At 28.3% G+C, this 21,310-nt stretch overlaps 2 protein-coding genes across 2 annotated transcripts; both read right to left on the bottom strand.

Annotated features, from left to right (window-relative positions):
* Positions 1 to 2,098: 2,098 nt before the first annotated feature.
* Positions 2,099 to 14,746, bottom strand: LOAG_18052 (multiple PDZ domain-containing protein; the record flags this gene model as incomplete). Its single annotated transcript, XM_020450723.1, has 22 exons — positions 2,099 to 2,307; positions 2,531 to 2,800; positions 2,941 to 3,110; positions 3,271 to 3,448; positions 3,590 to 3,655; positions 3,925 to 4,140; positions 4,582 to 4,653; positions 4,882 to 5,007; positions 5,373 to 5,464; positions 5,813 to 5,918; positions 10,222 to 10,335; positions 10,537 to 10,724; positions 10,923 to 11,103; positions 11,400 to 11,576; positions 11,897 to 12,031; positions 12,306 to 12,422; positions 12,634 to 12,788; positions 13,083 to 13,161; positions 13,491 to 13,677; positions 13,911 to 14,101; positions 14,222 to 14,368; positions 14,699 to 14,746. The coding sequence occupies 22 exons, from the start codon at positions 14,744 to 14,746 to the stop codon at positions 2,224 to 2,226; spliced, it is 3,099 nt and encodes a 1,032-aa protein (XP_020305559.1). The 3' UTR covers positions 2,099 to 2,223.
* A 1,397-nt stretch (positions 14,747 to 16,143) lies between these two features.
* Positions 16,144 to 20,888, bottom strand: LOAG_04939 (hypothetical protein; the record flags this gene model as incomplete). The annotated part of the gene is made up of 8 exons (XM_020446719.1): positions 16,144 to 16,372; positions 16,587 to 16,685; positions 17,524 to 17,630; positions 18,004 to 18,101; positions 18,230 to 18,389; positions 18,827 to 18,895; positions 19,734 to 19,802; positions 20,871 to 20,888. 8 exons carry the CDS (start codon positions 20,886 to 20,888, stop codon positions 16,144 to 16,146), a joined length of 849 nt encoding a protein of 282 aa, XP_020302973.1.
* Between the last annotated feature and the right edge of the window lie 422 nt (positions 20,889 to 21,310).

The following is a 21,310-nucleotide window of genomic DNA, read 5'->3' as shown; positions in this document are numbered from 1 at the left end:
TTTAAAAACTATTATCAGTCAAAATTAAAAACTATTATCAGTCAAAATTAAAAACTATTATCAGTCAAAATTAAAAACTACTATCAGTCAAAATTAAAAACTATTATCAGTCAAGATTAAAAACTATTATCAGTCAAAATTAAAAACTATTATCAGTCAAAATTATTTGCTAAATGTAATCCAGAAATTTCTACGATGAATATTGTTGGCGCAATTGGTATAAATGTAATAGCATGTGTAGTTAGGATAGAAACCATGGCAACGGCTAATAACGACAAATTCCTCACACTAATAATAATAATAAAATATTAATATATCATTTAAAAATTTCAATTATTATTCTATATGTTAACTTTTCAAAGACATATTATATTAATTATTACTTTTAAATGATTAATTAATAAGCAAATTAAGAAGAAAAGGAAAAAGTGCATACATTTATTATTGTAATATATTACATTAATTGGCTTATATATTAATGAGATTATAAATTATTATAATAAATAAAAGGAAATGATAAAAAATAGCGAAAGTAATTGGAAATTAAATTAATTTTTCTATTAAGTAAATATATTAATTGTAAAATTAAGGATGAAATGAATATAAAAAGAATGAATGATTTTTAATCAAATTCATCATTTTGATTATTTTTACATTCCAATCTGTTTACTATTTACAATAAAAATATGCAAATTATTTTGGATGATAGAAATGATTAATGTAACTTATCAAAATTTACCAACTATTCAGATTTTATAAAAACAGTTGGCTTACGTCTTCTTTTTTCTTTTTTTAATTATAAAGTTCGATGAGACTTCAAATTTCTCGTTAAATTGCTCGTTCTGAAATCATTACTGATGACAATTAGTCATGTCATTTTAGCAATATTCAAATACAATTAAATCCGTTATGCAGTATGATTTACTCATCACCTATTAATTATCTCATGATTGTGATTATCATGATTATCTGTTATCATAAGAGATAATTGTTATGATTATGCTAATAATGAGCTTGGTAAATACTTTTGATGTGATGTATAGCAATTAGGATGACTCTTCGTGAATATCCAATAAGAGAATCATAACTCTAACCATTGAATTTGCCCAGTGTCCATCTACGTCGCGGTCATTATTTTACTGTATATTCTAATCTTGTCTCATCTTGTTCCAACAATATTTTCTCGGGTGATGTTGTCGCTTGTTTTATTAAGAAATCATCTGTTCTGATTTGAATATTGATTGTAAAGTCAAAAATATCCGTCATATTCGAATAATGATTCGGAAAATTTCAGGATTTTTAAATGAACAAACATTTAAATGTTTCTTTTACTTCTTATTTCAGCTGTATCTTGTTTTTTCTTTACAAACTGGTATTTTTTTTAAAGAAATACAAGTCACTGTATTGTGTAAATAGCATAAATCAATAAATCAATAAACAAAACAACAGTCATTTATAATCGATAAACAAATCATTCACTTAAACTATGCTACCAATTTACGTAGTTAATACACACACTTATATTTAGCATTAACAGAAACAAACTGCATTAATCAAGCTAATTAATAATTTTGAAAGAAAAAAAAAACAAAAAATGAGAAACACAGAAATGCTTTTCAATGCGTAAATTTACATAATGAGATGATAAGTATTTTATACAATTACTGGAATATGTAAACAAATTGAAACATCAAAAAACACTTTGTTATTTTACAATGTACAAAGATTAAACAGGTATTGAAAAATAAAAAAACAAAAGAAAATTTCAGTTCGTTTATGTTCTCTTTTCCTCGTCCTCTTCATATTTCATTTTTATTCAAGATATTACCAAATTTCAATAAAACTAAAATTGATTATTTTGGTATTGATTGAAAGAGGAAACTTTTGAGCTATGAAATGCTTAATGTTCGTAAATGATTTTACAAAAAAAGGAAAAAATTTTCGTTTATCATTTATCAACGACGGTATCATTTATCATCGGCTTAATTTAATGGTGTTTATTTTGGAATGATACCTATAATATTTTCAACTTTGTAGGATAATTAAACCTGAAGTATTTGTTTTGGAATGAAAAACTGTTGAAATATCTACAACAATGGTGGTATCATTTATCATTTACCTAATTTGCTTAATTTAATCATTCGCTTTGGAAAGCAAAAAGAAAAAAAGAAGGACATATTTGCATAACACATGATTAGGCTCTTTTGAAACAGTTAATTAAATTCATGGATTTTGATAAGTCCTTGGTCGCGATATTTGTAGCCATAATTTCTTACCACTTGCTTTCACTAATGCAACTGCTGAGAGCTGAAATACCTCAATTTAATGCCTCAAATTTGATCACTATTTATGGAAACTAACACCTCTTCTTTCTTCTACTGATAAGCAAATAAAATAAATTATTCCGAATTAAATCTTGGCATAAAAAATTTCCACTTTCAAAAATTTCTCCCTAAAAGAAAATATTTTTTTGAAATTGGAAAAAGTTAAAAATTAGACCGAAACTGTAAAATTGTACTTATTAGCAAACCTGATCAGTTATTGCTACTCCGTTAACAGCCATTAGACGATCACCAACTTTCAATTTTTCAGCTGCAATACTACCAGGTTGTAATGAAGTGACCAAAATACCTCGTGTACGTTTACCGATTCCCATGCCTAATTGTTGATCCGGAATTTTCTTCAACACTATTAGCAATGAATCACTATTTTCTTCATTCAAATCTTTGATAAGTTCAATGTCTTTATTTTGACCCAAACTGGTTATTGATGAACTTTCTTCATCAGCTGCTGATGATTTCTGAAAAACAAACCAAATAATTAGTTGAAAAAGCATAACATAATATCAAACATATCGTAAATGGTTGAAAAATGGAAAAATTTTAAATTCGCTAGATAAATAATGATAAATTAATGAGGGAATTTAAAATTCCAATTAACCTGATCCGCTCCACTACTAGATTCTTCCGTTACCGGTGAAAGATCCGCATATGTAATTTGTGATGATTGATTTTCCTCGCTTGTAGATATTTGTGATTTTGAAACAGATACCGATGTTGATAGAGATGTTGTCTTACGATCATTTGGTGTTATTGAAACGGAACTACTTTCTGAAATCTCGAATTCTTTGAATTTTTGAAAGACCAAAAAAAGTGTATTCAATGATAAATAGCTGAAGTGAAACTTCATTTCGAATGAAGTAATCTGTTTTTTTTCTTTTAGAAATAACTTGCTGGTTGGCCGGTCATTCTTTTCCAAAGAAATACTGACCATTATTTGGTGCACACAATTTAATTTTAGATGTTGTTATTAATTTCGATTGCTGTGTAGCATCATCGGAATGTCGTTCACTATTGGATAAAGCAGCATCTGCTGCAGCATGTACTTTATTGGCTGCTTCGGTTAACTTCCAGCGGCCAACTTTTAGAGTGACACGACCAGTACAAGCCTAAAATAATTTGGACAAAGAATGCACTGCTTATCCGTTTTTGGTTGTTGAGTATTTATACAGAGAAACTAATTAATTAATTGGTTTCAAGTACTGTTAATTTCTGAATTTCATAACAAAATATGATCAACTGATAAGTACTTTTAACTTGGCTGCCACATCCTCTTGCATTGCACTTGCCACATCTTGGCCATTAACAGCAAGTATCTGAAAGAATCAGCAAAGTTTAAATGATACACACACATGATACTGTCACATCATAAACAATAACGATCATCGAAACATTTGCATAATCAAATATAAATGAAACAAAGATGAGAAATTAAGGAAGTTAACAAACTTTAGAGAGAAAGCTCAGAAAATTATCGCAACAATTTAGAAAATTGAAACTAATTTCCAACAAAGCTTTTTAGAGGTAGAGATTGAATTGACTGTAAAAAATTTTGGAAAAATTTGATAAATGAAATCAATCTAACCTGATCGCCTTGAATTAGGCGTCCATCAGCTTCAGCAGCGCCACCTTTGACCACTTCCGAAACATAGACACCAGGCTCATTTTTCCGGCCCACTATACTAAGTCCAAGTCCTCGACCCGGCTTCTTGGTGAGTTCTATTTCGAAAATGTTGTAAATCTGTGTCGGATCCAAAAGTGATAGTTGCAGGTTTACATCACGATATATCAGTAAAGAAACCTTAATTTGCTGAATGATTGATTTGAATGTGAGTGCACTTGACTGATCAATTCTGTTGATAGAATTGATCTATTGATAGTAGTTGATCATCGAACTCTGATGACAGTCATCCCACTGCTATTTTTTAGAAAGTTAGTCTTTTGAAAATTTTCATAGTTGGGAAAATTTGCATTAAATTTGTAGAAGATCTAATTAACGATAAGATCAAATGTAATAATTTAAAGATTAGGTTTTATACTAAGCTTCATTCGGGACACCTTTTTGCAGGACTTCTGTAACAAACAGTTCAGCAATCAGAACCAAACACGTTGAATTTTGACCGTAAACCAATGTCACACATACATCCAATATATTTGCATTCCCATTTTTTCTCTTCGTCATTTTTATGCAAAAATGAGCCAAAAAAAGAAAACAAATAACATAAACTAATCACAAACAAACCTTCGTTGGTGTCCTTCTAAGCAATAAAATAGCTTGTTCATGACTTACGCCACGTAACGATACTCCATTTACCTGAATTTAGCAGTAGATCAAATGAATGTAACCATGAATAACCCAGTTCTTAACCTTTAGCTTTAATCAGCAATTGCAACCATGTGTATTCAAAAAAACAAATGGATAGATAATATATTGTTTTGTTTTGAATCTAAACTTTCTACTTCAATATTTTTCTTAACATTTGATATCGAGCTGATTTAATTATAGCAAATCAAAAAAAAAAAAATGAAGCAAGAGATATACCTCGAGAACTTGATCACCGGGTTTCAATCGGCCATCAACTGCTGCTGCACCATCTGGATATACTTCATGAATGACAACCGTACCCAGCACCGTATCGGAACCACCAACAATACTCAATCCCAGACCCTGAATTATGAAACAGCATGAAATTTGTATCAAATTATCCAAATAACCAAACAAGTATTTTACATTCTTAAGACTAGGAATAAATAATTAACCAATTTAAAAGGGACAGGAAATACCAATAGGAATGCAGTTACTGATAAGAGTTATTGATAACAGGTAAAGAAATAAAACTTCATAGCCTCATATTTAAACCCATTTCCAATCTGAGCCAAGCCAAGAAGTGTACGATTGCTATTTTAATCATTTTTATAATTATGGTATACTATGAAGAAATGTGAAGGATTAGGCAAATGCCGCTTGAAATTTCAAATCATTAAAATATGACAAATTCCAAATCACACATAAATGAAACACTCCTACAATACCTTTCCATCTTTATCAATTTCGATAAGCGTTTCACGTCCAGTTTCAATACCAACGACTGATTCATTCTGTCGAGATGATTTTTTCTTCACATCTATAAGAGAGCGTGAGCGCGTGTGTATTTTTCAACCGAAAAAAAATTTCAAAATTCCGAAATTTTTTTGAAAACAAAAATTTAAAAAAAGTTGGATTTACTAACACATAATCTAACATCTGGTAGTTTTAAATTTCATAGTTACAAAAAAAAAAGAAAAAAATGAGATAAATTCCTGAGAAAACTTGACCATCGAGAAGTAAAAATGATTAATTAGCAGTACGGAAGAAGCAATAATATCTACAAATTCCTAATAGCATTTTAAATCAACATACTTTATTTTATTAGTTACATTAGTGGACTTTATTCGAAAATTAAAAAGAAAACGATATAAGAAGTTAACATTACCTTCAGTGGAATGTTGCGCATTCGTTTCACCACTATTGCTACTCATTTGTGCTTCGTTTCCAATCGTATTACTTCCATTGAATTTCCTTGAATCCAAAGTAATTGCCTACAAATAAATTAGTATTTTATTTTACTAGATTCTCCTTCATTTGCTAATTTTGATCAAAACTACTCGATATGTACGAATCAGGCCAATTTTTTTTTGCATAAATAAAAAAGAAGCTATTGCTATGTATTCGAGATATTTAATTAATTATCATAGAATAATATAATATTGATAAGCAAAATGTCATATTGTATGCTTATCGTTGTGACAACAATAAGGCTCAATTGCATAGGCCAATGTACTTATTACTGTAATGAGAAGCATACAAGTTACTCTTCTCGCACTACTGTAAATTATGTTAATTTTATTTAATGAGAAGTGTACAAATTACTTTTTTCGGACTACTATAAATTATATTAATTTTATTTAACAAGAAAGTCTGCACATTTAATTCTATTTTAATTGATAAAAAATTCTTCAAAATAAGTAAATAAAAATTGGATAACTTCGAAGAGGCTATCAAACTAAATTACCAAAGAAGAAAAAAGAAAGAAATTCAATACTGACTTTTTTTAGACAAAAGGAATCTTCGAGAATTCTCTATTTAATCATATTATTCAAACAAACATTCTTTAAATGATTAAAAATGACAAGATGTCAAATTAGAAAACAGATTAATAAATAAAAAATTATGAATAGAAAATTGCTGAATAAAAAAAAAAAGAAAAAACGAAGTATTTCGTTATATGAGTGCAAATATAATTTATGGTCAATTATTATAATTGATTCTTTTTTCTCGACTGATTGAAAATGAAAATACTTTGATCTTTCGTCTAATAGACGAAAAATCAAAGTAAAGCAAATCAATGATTAATCTTAACGATAACAGTAAAATTGTACTAATATTAACATGTCAATCTCCACACTTAATTAATTTATAATTAACAAATGGATATACCTTAATGTAAACTGCACCCAACATATAATTAACAAAATAGATATACCTTAATAAAAACTGTGAAAAAAAGGTTGAAATAGGAAAAATGAAAATAAAAAAAGAAATACACTAATATTTTTTCACATTAAATTTTCTATAGTAAATGTTTTCACAAGCATCACTTTCAACAATAAATTAGCATCAATCTACCTTGAAGTTACTTCTGTCACATCGAACAGTATCATGAAGTATTGTCACAGTCAGTATTATGAAAGAGTCGGAATTGATCAAATACTTTTTAGTCAACTTAATTGGTGTAAGTAAAACTACTTGCTTCAATTAGCAGAAGTGAAATTACTCAACTTAATGAGTGGAAATAAAATTATTCAAGTTAATCAACGGAAAAAATCACTCAAATAGTCACTAAAGAATTAATCACTCAAACTAATCACAAGTAAAATTGCTGGATTTATCAGTGGAAGTGGAAAAGGTGAAATTACTGAACTTAATTAGTAGACGAAAAATTACTCAATTAGTAGACGTAAAATTATTCGTAAAACTACTTATCAGTAAAATTGTTCAACTCAATCAACAAAAGTAAAATTAGTCAACTTGATCAATAAAGGTAAAATTGTTCAAGTTAATCGTCAAACGAGAAAAGAAACAGAAAAAGTCAAACATCGATGGATATATTTATCACAAAGAAAAAGTTTCGAATGTCATCACTTGACTATCAGAAACTTTCACTGTAAAGTACTTTACACTTATCGATTAATCCTCAAAGCAAGAATGGGCATTTTGTTTTTTTTTTCAAATTTCATTTTATGAAAGACAAGAATACAATTGCATTGCAGCAACAATGATGACGTAAACTTAAGCAAACAACATTAGATGAGATGTTTCAAAGATCATAAATTTTCAAATTCAAAATAAGCCACTCATGTCAAGAGTGGTTCAAATTTAAGCATATGTGGAGTAAAAAAGTCTCTTGGCTTATAGCTTTATGCTTTAAAATATCAGGAACCAGTCAATCAGTGCTAGAGCATTTTTCCTTAATGTATCATCACATTTACTAGCTGATAGAGTTTGTCGGACAACGAAGTGGACTGTGGTAGTAACTAACTTTTGTTTGCAGAAGAAAAATTAAGATATAAATAAATTATCATTAATTTTAGTAGCATTTTCTTAATGAAATGATTATTCAATAAGGTTTTACGGAATGATGAAGGTTTTTTGTCGTCGGATTTTTTCTTTTTTTTTGTGACTTCATTAAATTAGATAAGTTAGAAATGATTAACTTTCGTATGTCTATTCTCGTCTTTTTTTCCTTTCAACATTAAATGATTTTTTTTGATAACTGAAAAATTTTTGGGAAGAAAATGTTTTTTTTCAAGAATTATTCAAACATTAATAAATACATTTCATATCACTCTTTTCTTGCCATATAAATATTAATATTAATCAAACGATTACAAATAGTACATTAAAAAATTCTTGTACTTTAAATGATAAAGAGAACTGCTTAGGAATTTCAATAAAAGAAAAAAAAGGGGAAACTGGAAAACAAATGAAAAAAAAGTCTGGAACTAGGTTAAAATTCCAACGGAGTTATAGCCATAGCCTAAAGGGAAAGTTCACTGGAAAAGCAATCTTAATATGATTTAGTGGATGTAAACAAATTCAGATAATTGTCTCAATGATCACAGAGAAGGTTTGGCCTAAAGAAAGATGTTCCCAAAGCTTAAAGAGAAAAAATGTGATTGTCCTCCTTTGCTACTTGACATTCCTCTTCTGCAGCCATTTTCTATCGACACATTATAAGATAGAATTTCAACAGAACAAGGCCATAGTTTAAATTGATTTTACTTCAAAGTGAGAACAGAGAAGGGGAAGGGAAGAAAAACAGACCGGAAGAGACAGAGAGACAGAAGAATAGAGAAAAGACAATGATGCTTAAGGCTTGGCTTAAAATTAACTCTGAATTTGACCACCCATTGTTCTAGATTTTAACTACTTACTTTCTCACTACACACTACTTCTTGCTTCCTGGTCATATGGCATAATGAAGGAAATTGTGCTGAACGCAATCATTCGTGATGCAGCCACAGGCGTGATAGCGAATATTTGAAGTCTAGTGAAACACAGGCATGATATCGAGTGTTTCAGGCCTGGTAAAACACAGGTATGATATCGAGTGTTTCAAGTCTGGTGCAATAGATATGGGATATTTCAGGCCTGATGCAGCATAGATATGGCGTCACATGTCTCAAGCCTGATGCGACACAGACATATCAAATGTTGATTTACACAAACATAACATCATAATTTTGGTTTCGACGCCACCACCAATTTATCTTGCGATTTATGAATCAACATTTAGCATGCATTTTCTTCTAAAACATTAGTAATTATAGAACCGCAGAAGGATTAATTAAATTGAATGAAAAAATGATAGGCGATAATTAAAAAATGGAGGAACAGAAAATAACAGCAGATAATTAGTGAAGATGTAAATTTATGATTTAGAAATAAAGTAGTGGTTATTTAACTTGATTTCTTCAAACAAAAAAAATCAAGATTTTCTTAAAATTCTTACAATCATCTTACTAATAACATTATATTGAAACGATGCATGATAAATATTCTCCTATCGAAATGGTGGGTGGAAAAAAAATTCCATTAACTTTTGAAATGATAATCATTTCAGATTTTTTCCAACGTTTTCAAACTCAGAGGAATAATCAAATCTTGAAGAATGTTAGGAAATTTTACACATAATACTTAATATCATAATACTTTTAATTTAAAATATAATATTATTTTCATTGACATATTCTTCTCTTGCAAAAAATTGATCAATAAGATTAATAAATTTGGGTGAAATATGAAGCGAATAAGTGAAATTCACCAAAAATACTGAATTCTACTGCGAAATTTTCAACAGCAATGCAATCATTGCCTTATAAAATCAAATGAAATTCGAATATTTCATCAAATAATCGTCATATCAGATTTTATGAAAAAAAGGGTGACTACTATTAAAATTAGATGTTAAATCAAACTATGATAAATAGTAGTTTCCTATTTATCAACTTGATGAATCGAAACACTTTTATTTTTTAAATTGAATTTAAAAGGACTATTAACGGCTTAAATTACAAGAAAATTCAAGATCAGTGCTTTTTATAATTAGAAGATTTTACTGAATGATTTTTGTTACGACTTACAAAAATTTAATTCTATTGCAAGAATTATTTAAAGAATAAATATGATTTCTTTTTCTTTGGGAATGCATTTGATCGTGAGAATCAAACGTAAAATAATTTAGGCTTTTGTGCATTTCTTAATATTATTGCTACTACTACTTTTCGTAAATTTTTGTAATGGAAATTTCCGAATCTAAAAAATACAAAAAAAAAATGTCACCAATGCTTCGAATCTCCTTAGCAATAACAATTCTAAGATGCCATCTTCGCAACATTCGCGCATTATTGAAGAAGCATTCAAATGTGATAAACCAATGAGCACCTTCCCATTTACCTATTAATTTTAGCAATATCAGGTAGAACGTTTGATATTAAGCTATCTAAATTTAAAAACGCTTCCATTCTTTTGTCTTCTCCCTTCCTTGCTTTTGTAAGCTTAACCAAATTTTCCACTTGCATAAATTTACAACACTCATCCCATTTATTATTTCATCGATTATTCTCATTTATCTTTTTATAAGCATCAAAAATGTACTTCAAGTAGCTCGTCACCAATTTTCACTGATAATGGACAATTGGACTTTACCGCAACCACTAGAATACTCATCTGATCGCGATCATGATTGCTTGAAAGCGATAAACCAAGACCATTACGTGGTACCTTATCCAACTTCAACAATATCGTATCACCCAATAAATTACCATACTTTCGATTTATTTTATCTAAATTGCATGGAATTTTCATGTTAATAGTTATTTACGTATCCATGTAACGTCAAGCACGTCAAACTTCATTTATTTGTGTGCCAAGAAATCCAAACTGCTACGATTCACTTTACAAACGTATATTAAAAGTTTCAGTAATATGAGGATAATGGATTCGTTTTTAAATCAAATTAAAATTTAAATTACAGTAAATACCTTTTGTATAGAAGAACTGATCTTCCTCTTCCAGATCTTCATCACGTTTTGGTAGCGCAGCAGCACTATCTGGATCAATTTCTCGTCGTCTTGCACCACTCACATTTTCCGATTCTCGTTTTATATCATTTCGTTTTTGTGATAAGTTTTCCAAAGTGTCCATTCCTTCAAGCTTCTCTTTCTGAAAAAAAAAATTAATAGTTAAAAAGAAAGCAACTCAGGACAAACATTATCCAAAAATTTCTTCTATAAGCAATATCCTGAAAGAAAAATCTTTTCTAAGAGTTCCAGAAGAGATTTTTTTTGAGAATTCCCGAAGAAATCCCAATTCATATAGCATGAAATAGAAATAAGAGATCAAGGATTAAGCATGACAAAATCATCCATAGCTATATTTTAATCATTAACTAATTTACTCTTGTATTTGTTAAAATTTCTTTTTTTGGGGAATAAGAAAAATGCTTAGTAGTAACTTACGTTCATAATAATTGATGTTTTCTTAATAGGTTCAGCCATTTCATGTCCTCCCACGTTGTCAAACTGGAACTCATCTCTTTTCTGTGATTCAGTTTTCAATCCTACCGAAGTTAAGCTTTCTCTTCTCGATGTTTCTTCGATTGCTGTCAATTCTCGAATATGACCACAATATGACTCCTTAATGACCAATGGTGCAATATTATTCTAAAGAGAACGTCTTACTATCATAATAACTTATGCAAATTTACTCCAATTTATTTTTTAAGGCAAATACAAATAAAGAATGAATAAACAAATGACCTTTTAAATTTTGCAAAAACTGAATTTTGAAAAACAAATAGAATAATTCTCTTCAAGAAATCAAATTTTGGAAAAATTAAATTCTGAAAAAGAAACAGCAACGCATAAAAATATACATTTTTGAAAAGATTAAAATAAAACTAAAGCGAAATTTGTAAAGTATTCACTGACATTATGTTTAAGAAGAAAAATCACACCTTAATTGCAATTTCCACAAGATTGGATGTGCTTGTTGCGCCTAAATTATCACATTCTTCTGTTGCTTTCCACCGTTTATTCATACTTTTTTCATCCTCTTCCCTTTGCTCATCTTCCTCCTCATTAATATCAGTCTCAAAACCAATTATATTACTTCGCTAGAGGGAAAATTTTTGCCGGAAATACCGAACAAATATATACAAAAAGAGTGTAAATTTCCAAAAATAATATAAGTGTACATATTGAAAATATATTCCAAAAAAATATATATATATATTGAAAATTTTAGATTTTCAAAAACAATATAAATTTTTTTTCAATTTCTAAAGTTTTTAAAACTTCGTTTCCTTAAAAGACTAAATTGTAGAAATAATAAGATGAATAACAAGATGCATTGAAGAATTTTACTTGATCCAATGGAAGACTATGAAGACTTTGGACAACAAATTTCACCGGATTCTTCGCATTTTTTATTACCTGAACTGCATGCTCATGAGTGGCTTCACGTAAATCTTGATCGTTTACCTGGAAGTCAGAGTAACTTTAACTCATTTTACTCAATTTTAATTATTCATTTGTTTTCCAAGTTACTGCATTTAAGCTGAAATTGCTTCTCTTTACTCAAAATTTTAGCTTTTTTCATCTTCTCATCTACTTCCATTTTTGTCTTCCTCACATTCCATTCCGATTAAGATGACTGCTATCTGTTACAGTATACTCGTTTCAATTTACTTACACTAATTACTCGATCACCCATATTCATCATATTGGAAAGACCAGCAAGTGAATTTGGCAGGACCGATTTGATAAAAATACCCGAGACAGTACTCCTCATACCAGGTTGTCCACTTTTATGACTTACTTCCACGCGTCCGCCAACGATACTAATACCTGCAATTAATTTTTAATTTATTTTTTCCGTCTTAATCTTTTAATTTTTCTGATTCATTTAAGAAAAATTAAACCAAACAGTCCGAAATTTTAAAAAATGCCACTTGATGTCAAAAGTAGCAAAAAGATTCAGAAAAGTATGTTCAAGATATAAGTGTTTTGTGATCTGTTGTTTTTATACGTGTTATAGAGTATACGTGTTCTAGAATATGCGTATTCTAGAATATACGTGTTGCGGATTTTTTACTTTTCAAGCCAAGTTTATTCTCTTTTCATTTTGTTTTTTAAACTTACCGAATGACTGATTCGGCTCACGATTTAATATGACTGTCCTTGTTTGACCCCAAAATTTGAAACGATTTGAGCTGGCTGGCTGTAAGAAGCACTCTTTATTAAACTTTGGCTTCTTGATCAGTCAATAAATTTTCAAAACAATAGAATTACTGGCGTAAAATTAAGTGACCAGTTAGTAATTATTTTTTATAGAGTAACTCGGCATTACATTCCAGATTGATGAATTCGTATTCCGCTAACCTTTGGAAAATACTGAATCGTAAATGGACATAGTGTAAGAAAAGTAGTGATATTTCAACTAAAGGCGTTAGGAGTGAGTGGTAATTCCGGGATTCTGTTCAAAATGGTTAGAATATAAATATCAATTTAGAAGAATCAAAATTGAAAAAAATGAATGGACAGAAGTACCAAGCATGTTTCGGATGAAAGCGATGAAGGTAACGAATCGTCCGAAAAGATTGCTGGCATCGATGGATTTAGTTCAGCTTCAGTCAAACTATTCTGCTTCATCTCACTCTGGATGATCAGCTGATCAGTTCCCGATGCCATATTTAATTGCTCTGAGGATACCGGAACTGCTGATTCTTTCTGCCGCCTTGATATAGAATGTTTAAAAAAAATATAATCCAAATTATTGAATTTAAATTCATTTGTTAAAATGAGATTAAAAAATTTTACGAAATTGGAAGTTGGAATGTATGATGAATTTTTTGAAGCAGTAGAAATAAATAGTAAATTTCAGAATTCATTTTTTTGATTTCCAAAAAGATATAAAATTAATGAGTAGGCAACAGTAAAGGAAAGAAAAAAATCATTACAAGTACATACCCTTTCCTCCTTCCATCCATCCCAGAATCTTCTTCCTTTCCTGATGCTAACGAATAATTCTTTTCTTTTCCGGATTCTGTTTCATTTAGGGATGTATTGGAAATTCTATTACTAATCAGTTTCTGACTTTTTTTATGTAAATTTTCCGAAGAATCTAATCTTTCCATGGATGATGCCGACTGTCTAGGAATCTAAAATTGAAAGCTTTCATGCTTTGTGTGTAATAATTCTCATAAGGTATGGAAAAAGACTTCAGGATTTTTCAATTCAAGAAAATTTCTAATTACGCTAAAAATAAAAATAAAACGAACTTCTTCTGGCGCAACACTTGTGGATGGTGTCGTTTCAATCAGTTCACTCAACGAAGGTCGACATTCCTTCTCCGACGAATCCAAACTTGTCGCTTTCGGTAAATGTTCAGAAGTAAATAATTCCAGCCATATCTCTTTCAAAAGTGCCTAAAATAACATTTCACTAAATTAAATATCCAAATTTTTTTGAAAAAAACTAAAATCTCTCAAGAAAATCAGATTTGTTGAAAAAAGTTAATCCAAAATTCAGTATAAATTTTGAAAAATGTACCCTCTAATTAAGTCTTCAAAAATTACAAAATCAAGTATGAAAAATAAAACGAAATGGAGAAAAATGCTATAATTTAGGAAGTGGAAAAAAAAATTGGCAAAGGCTTATTTGAGCCAAACTCAAATATACGAACAAGAAGAGCTCCTATATTTTGGTCTAATGAAATAAAAAGATCTAATGCTGTCTGAATAGTTATTCATGCTAACTTTAGTTTTGGATATAATCACTGTTGACAATCTTCTGTTAAAACCCATAAGTTAAAGTCAAGTCAATTAGGCTTCAAACAAAAAAATAAGCTTACACTGCTAAAAAGCATTTTTTCATTTTGGTTTCGTTTTATCCTCAAAATGATTCATTCTATTAATTTTCCGAAAATATTACGACTATGTATGTATAAAGTAGTACGAATATATCTGAATTTGCAACTTGAAAATTATGAAAAAAGTCATTAAAAGAAAAATTATTTTAAATTTTATGAAAACTTTCGTCCAAAATTTACAAAGGACAGAAATTTCACAATTTTTTTTGCTTTTCTTTTCTAAATTTATCCGCTAAATTAATTAGTTATTTTGCCAATTGCAATTAGTTACTGGTCATCAATTCATCATTGCAATAAAAAAAAGGATAAATGAAAAAATAAACAATGCCGAATGAATTTTGGAATTTTAAAAATTTCCTCAAAATGAAAAAGGAAGTTTTTTTAATAATTTTTAATGTTAATCAAACAAAATGATAAACTACACTATGATTAGACCAACAACCATTTAATTAATTATGTTTAATTAGTATTTCTCATATGTCACACACTTTGAATCACTCATGTCGATAATATTTGCAAAAAGGGATATAAGTAAAAAAAATATAAAAATAAAAAGTGCAACCGGCAATTAATTGACATTGACTTATTTTATTATTATTTAATTACAACGTAAAAGTTTGTAGTGAAATGAGAAAAGTAATCGAAATTTCGTGTTAACTGCATAATTTGTGACTAAAAAAAAAATTAAAAAAACGAAAGAAAGAGAAATGAAAGTGAAGGCTGAAATAAGGATCATTAAAATGTTATGTAACACTTAATAGTTATTTAATGCTGTTATTTGATACTTTGGTACTCACTACATCATTAATTAATTAATTGTACAATTCTTTAAAAATATTTAGGAAAAAAATTTACATAATAAAGACGTGTTAGATTACAATCGTTTTTTAAGAACGAATATATCATTTTTTTGCAAATAATGAAAGATAAGTTTGTTAAACTTATTAAACATAAAATTCTTGCAAGTTTTCGCGATAAAACGTTATTCAAATTTTTTCTCATAAATCTTCATTTCTCAACAACTTTTCATATAACGTTATAAATCAATACATATATATAGCAGTAATTCCCGAAAAGAGAATCTAAATATTCCTGATACCGGTTGTCAGCCATTTTCTTCGAAAATGAAGTTTATCTGATATGAAAATTGTTCGTAAATTTAAATTCACTTGATCAAAGGAAGACAAATGAAGAGACAGAGAGAGAAAATGAATAAATCTGGATTATAAAATTCTTTCTAAGGTAATCCCAGTATTAATATAATGACTGCTAATAAACCTTTTAAGCTTAGCTTATTAGAATGAATTTAAGCAAAAATAGACTGCTATTGAATTAAAACAAATTAAATATCAAAAAGCCAATAAATATTACTTGAACAAAATTGTAAACAAACTGTTCGGTCGATTTCTCATTAACTGGAATACTATCTGATCGCTTTTTAGCCAATGATGGAACTTCAGATGATGCAGAAATTTCGGAAATGAGCATAACACTATCAAATGAACCTTGTTGTTCCATTTTTCCATCATGATATGAACTGCGATAGAATTTCGGAAAAATTCTGAAAAAAAAGAATTTTGCAAAAAAATCACACTAAAGGACATTAATTTCTTCGTCTAATTAATGCTACTCCCCTAATTAACGCTAATTAATGGCTCGCACCGCTTCTAATTAATGGTCCTCATCGCTTTTCCCTTAGCCAAAAAAAGCCTCATTTGCAATGAAACTAATGAATCTCATTTAAATAATAAAATAAAACACACAAAAAAAATTACTTTGGTGAAAGTCTATTTACTACGGGTAACTGATAATCTGTTTCATGATGATACTTTTCTTTCCAAATTTTTGCATCGGAAGCAGTGATATAAGTTATGCTATAAAAAACGAACATTTATAAAATCAAAAAATGAAACAAAACGATAAAAAATTCAAATTTTTGGAAAGAAAGTTAAAAGTTTCGATTGAAAAAGAAAAAAAACAATAGGATTTTACTAACTTAGCAATTAGTTCTCAGCATTGGAAGATGAAGTAAATTACTAATAGAATGTGTTCAATTTTTTAATTAAAAGATGAATTGATTATTTGTTTGTTAATTAACTACCCTCTTCGTCTCTTCGTCATTGTTTTCCTTCTTTCTCTTCTCCATCGTTTTCTTCTAACTTTATTGCAGTATTTAAGTGTTGTTAATGATTTCAGGTTTTGATTTCTTTCTTGTTAATGAATTTTAATGTTTTTCCTTTTTTTTTTGCTAATGAAATAAAATCAAAATGCTTTCATTATCGCTCATTGAATTTCAATGTCACCTCTAAACTATTTACGATAAAGAAGTTATCAATGGCAGATAATTTTTGAAGTCCAAATCAAAAAATTTTTGATTTTTTTTCCGTTTTTCCCAATGAATTTTAGACTGCTGGAATTGAAAGAGAAAAATGAAATTTAAAAAATTAATTGAAATGAAAGTTTAAAAAATAAAGTACCAGAGAGTTACAAATCAACATGAATCAAACGATCCTTATCGATATGTAATACAATAAGTGTTAAATTCAGCTAATTAAAAACGATTTTTTAAAAAAAGTATGAAAAAGGAAAAGAAAACTTTAAAAAATTTCAAAATTTCGAAAAGAATTTGTGAAAATTTATTGCGGTGGAAAGGAATTGTTGGTAAGCGTGAAGAGCATGGGAAGAGAGAACACAAAATAAAACAAAACAAACTTGCACTGTGTACCAATCAGATTAGTTCGTTTCAAAATAGCACGTGCTTGCGAATTCGTAACATTTCGTAAACTTTCCATATTTACTTTCACAATATAATCATTCACCTTTAAATTAAAAAGCGTTTTGAACAAAAAGATGAAAATAATTTATTTTCGCTCTCAACAATTCAAATTAATTTCAATTATTAAATTTAAAAAAAAGAAAATTCCAAAACCATAAATTTCCCCCTTTTTTCTGCACTCATTTATTTCACTTGTTAACCTGATCATCCATTATAGTCAATAAGTAAGGTTTGTCGAGCTAATAAACCAACTTATTGTAGTAGTCTTTCATGTCCACTTGATATCCTTTCAATATTTTATAAAACAAATCATAACTTATCTGCACTTTCAATTGTATTTTTTTTAGTTAGCATATCAGAACTATATCATATACAATAAAATTTTAACTTTTCGTAAAATATATCAAAAAGTTTACCTGAACTCTCCCATCGCGTCCCACAGCTTTTTTGCTACAAATACTTTTCACCTGACAACCATTGATACCTTTATCAATTTCCGCATTTAAAACTACACCTGAAAATGTACCCAAAATAAATTTATTTCCTTAATTTTTTTCTTTTGGACAAGAAATCAATTAATGAGCAAGTTCATATGCACAATCTTTTATTTGTTTCATCAAAAATTTACAAAAATTTTGGTACCAAGTGAAAGTGCTCCTTTTTGAATTTTAATTGATCGTTCCAAACTTGGCGGCAAATAAACAATATCATATGCCCAAGAACCGCGTAAATGAAGTGGTGAACCACCAGGTGATATTGAACGAGTTGAGCAAGGTGACCAACTGCTCATCGATAGATGGCTCTGCAGGATAATTAATTCAATTAATTTGTTTCTTCTGGTGATACAATCAAATACAACCGAAATGACAATCATAAATTTATACTAAATTTCTAAGTGAACAGAAACCAATTGAAAAATTGAAACAAATGTTTCTAAACAATAAATATAACTGTGTTAAAAAATAACGATAATAATTATACTAAATGAAGTAATTAATTATCTTGAAATAACGACGGTTGTAATAAAAAATAACCACGATATTTTGGTACTGAAGTGAAAAGGAAGAAAAAAAATCATCGAAAGAAAAAATTAACCAATATAAACAAACAACAAAATTAACTGATTTCTGAAAAAAAAAAAATAGAAACTTCATTGTTTCCTTGTTAGGCGCAAAAATTAACAAAACAAAAAGGAAAAAAGAAAAGGCGTGAAGAATGAAACATAAAAAAAAAGCTTACTCCGTTTAATGATGTATCACAGGCACGAGGTGTTGATGGTGTAAGTGAACCGGAAGATTGATATTGACTCTGGAAAAGAGACGGAAAATAATCTAGAAGAAAATTGAATTGTTTGATAATCGATTAAAAGAAAGCTGATATTCGAAGTGGGATCTGAATAAAGAATGAATGCAATAAAAATGAATAAAAAACAAAAAAAAAAGAAAAAAAAGAGAAAAATAAGGTTAAGGAATAAAATAAAACGCAAAAGAAAGAATTATGACATTTTTTTCATTAAAACTTTCAAAATGCATTTAAAAAAGGGAAAGGGAAAAGAGAAAACAGCTTTCCGACTTCATAACAACTTAAATTTCTTTCTTTTCTCATCTTTTTTGCTAAGCTAAAAATATCCAATGAATAATTATTCGATAATAACTAATTGTCTAATAAATTAAACAACGACAACAGCAAGATATAATGACACAACAATTAAGTGAATTGCAATTGAAAATAAGATTGAAAATTTAAAAGTAGTTATTTTTGGACAAAAATGTTGAAAAGCGATATCATAAAGTGTATGCTGCAATGAGCTTTCAATGAAGTAAATATAACTTATCGATGACTGTTCGCAGATTTAAAAGAAGACATTTTAGAAGGTTTGCTTTCCTTTTGTTTCTATAAAATCAAAATTTGAAAAGGAAAGAAAAGACGAAAGAAGAAGAAAAAGAAAAAACTAGTTTTAAGGGATGATGCAAATGAAAATATATTTTAAGAAAAAAAAGATTTTAAAACGAAATTTGTAAAATGAATATGTTCTTTGAAAAATAATAATAGATATTTTACTCATGATTAATTAGGTCTAATTAGATTTTGTATAAAATAAAATTATATGAATAAAAAATAGAAAAACAAACAGACAAACAAAAACCTGAAGATGTCGACGATATTCGGCTGCACCAAGCCAAACCGTTTCCTGACTGGATGTATATGAAACTATCTGAAATTCATCATTATTTTATAAATTATTCAAAACAAATCATTACATTAAAAAAAAAAAACTGTTAGTAATAAAAAAGAATAAATTTTTGTAAAATAAAAACGTTTTTTCCTTGCATTAAAATTCTTTTTTGCATCAAAATATTTTAATTTTATGCAAATATTAGAAATTGCATATATGGACAGTGGCAAAAATTTTGTAAAAACATAATATGAAATCCTTTGAAATGATAAAATGATTAAGTTACACAATAAGAATAATTAAGCTGCATGTAAACGAAGCACCAATGTTTGCTAAAGAACAATGCTAATTAGTAATGTTAATTAATTATAATAAAAATTATAAAATTGGAAGGAAAAAACAAACGATAGAAAAGGTTAAATTTTCCACAAGAAACAAAATTATCGCCCAATTATTATTGCTTTCTTAAAATGTTCTCTTCGATTAAATAAAAATTTTTTCAACAAAAATAAACAAATTAATTATTCGACAAATAAAATAAACGTTGTTAAAGTGAATTAAAGGAATCGATTTAAAAAAAAAAAAAAAGAAAGAAAAATTAATCAATCAAAATGCTCAAATTCATTGTCAAAAAATGGAAATTGCAGTACGAATTGAACAAATTTTAATAATATTAAAAAATAACTTGAAATTTAAACAAATATTAAAACAGTGATTCATTTGCTTGGAGGTGAGCATTAAAAACGATGATTTATTGAGTTGGAATTAACGATGAAGTTATTTTCCACTTCATTAATTAAATGAGGAAGGGAAAAAGGAAGTCTGGTTGCTTGCAGAAAGCTTAGATGAGGAAATGAAAATGAAAATTGATGAAAATATTGCTTAACATGTTTCATATTAGAAGTAATGCTTTAATAGCTTTTACTTTTGGTTGGTTTAAGTTTAACCAAAGTTAGAAAGAAAACGGATATTGCAAAGAAGTATTATTCCAATAATAGCGACTATTTTGACAAGAATAAATTTATTATACACCACAAAAGTTTTCCCTTGCCTTTTACTTTCTCATTTAATAATCCATTTTGCAATTCTGTCTTGCAACCCCATAACCTGTCTTGTAAGTCTCATAACTCTGTCTTATAACCCCTCATTGTGACCCTTTCTTTTAACCTTCTCTTATAACTCCATCTTGTATCTCCGGTATCTTTCCGGTTTCATTAGAGCTAACGTAATTTCTACTATTACTGCTATAAGTGAAACTACATTTCGCCTTAAATTTTGTTTTCCGGAAATAATCTTTTTTATATTTTTATGCTCCAATCAACGACGAATTAGATTCTTATCCCAAATTCATCTTTTTTTTTGAATTTTTCTAATTCAAAATAATTTTATTCTAAATTTGGGATGAAAAAAAATACTTAATCATAAATTTTAAAAATTTTTTTGGAGGTATCATTGTTACAGGATTTTTTTCCATCATGTATATGTATTTGATGAAGAATGAAAGTGAAAAAAAGGTTTCTTTTAATTATTTGAGATTTCTTATTCAC

This window comes from Loa loa (genome assembly GCF_000183805.2).
Source record: "Loa loa unplaced genomic scaffold supercont3.184, whole genome shotgun sequence".
NCBI classification, from domain to species: domain Eukaryota; kingdom Metazoa; phylum Nematoda; class Chromadorea; order Rhabditida; family Onchocercidae; genus Loa; species Loa loa.
The sequence above is the reverse complement of the archived record's forward strand: the minus strand, read 5'-3'. Positions and strand labels throughout refer to the sequence as shown.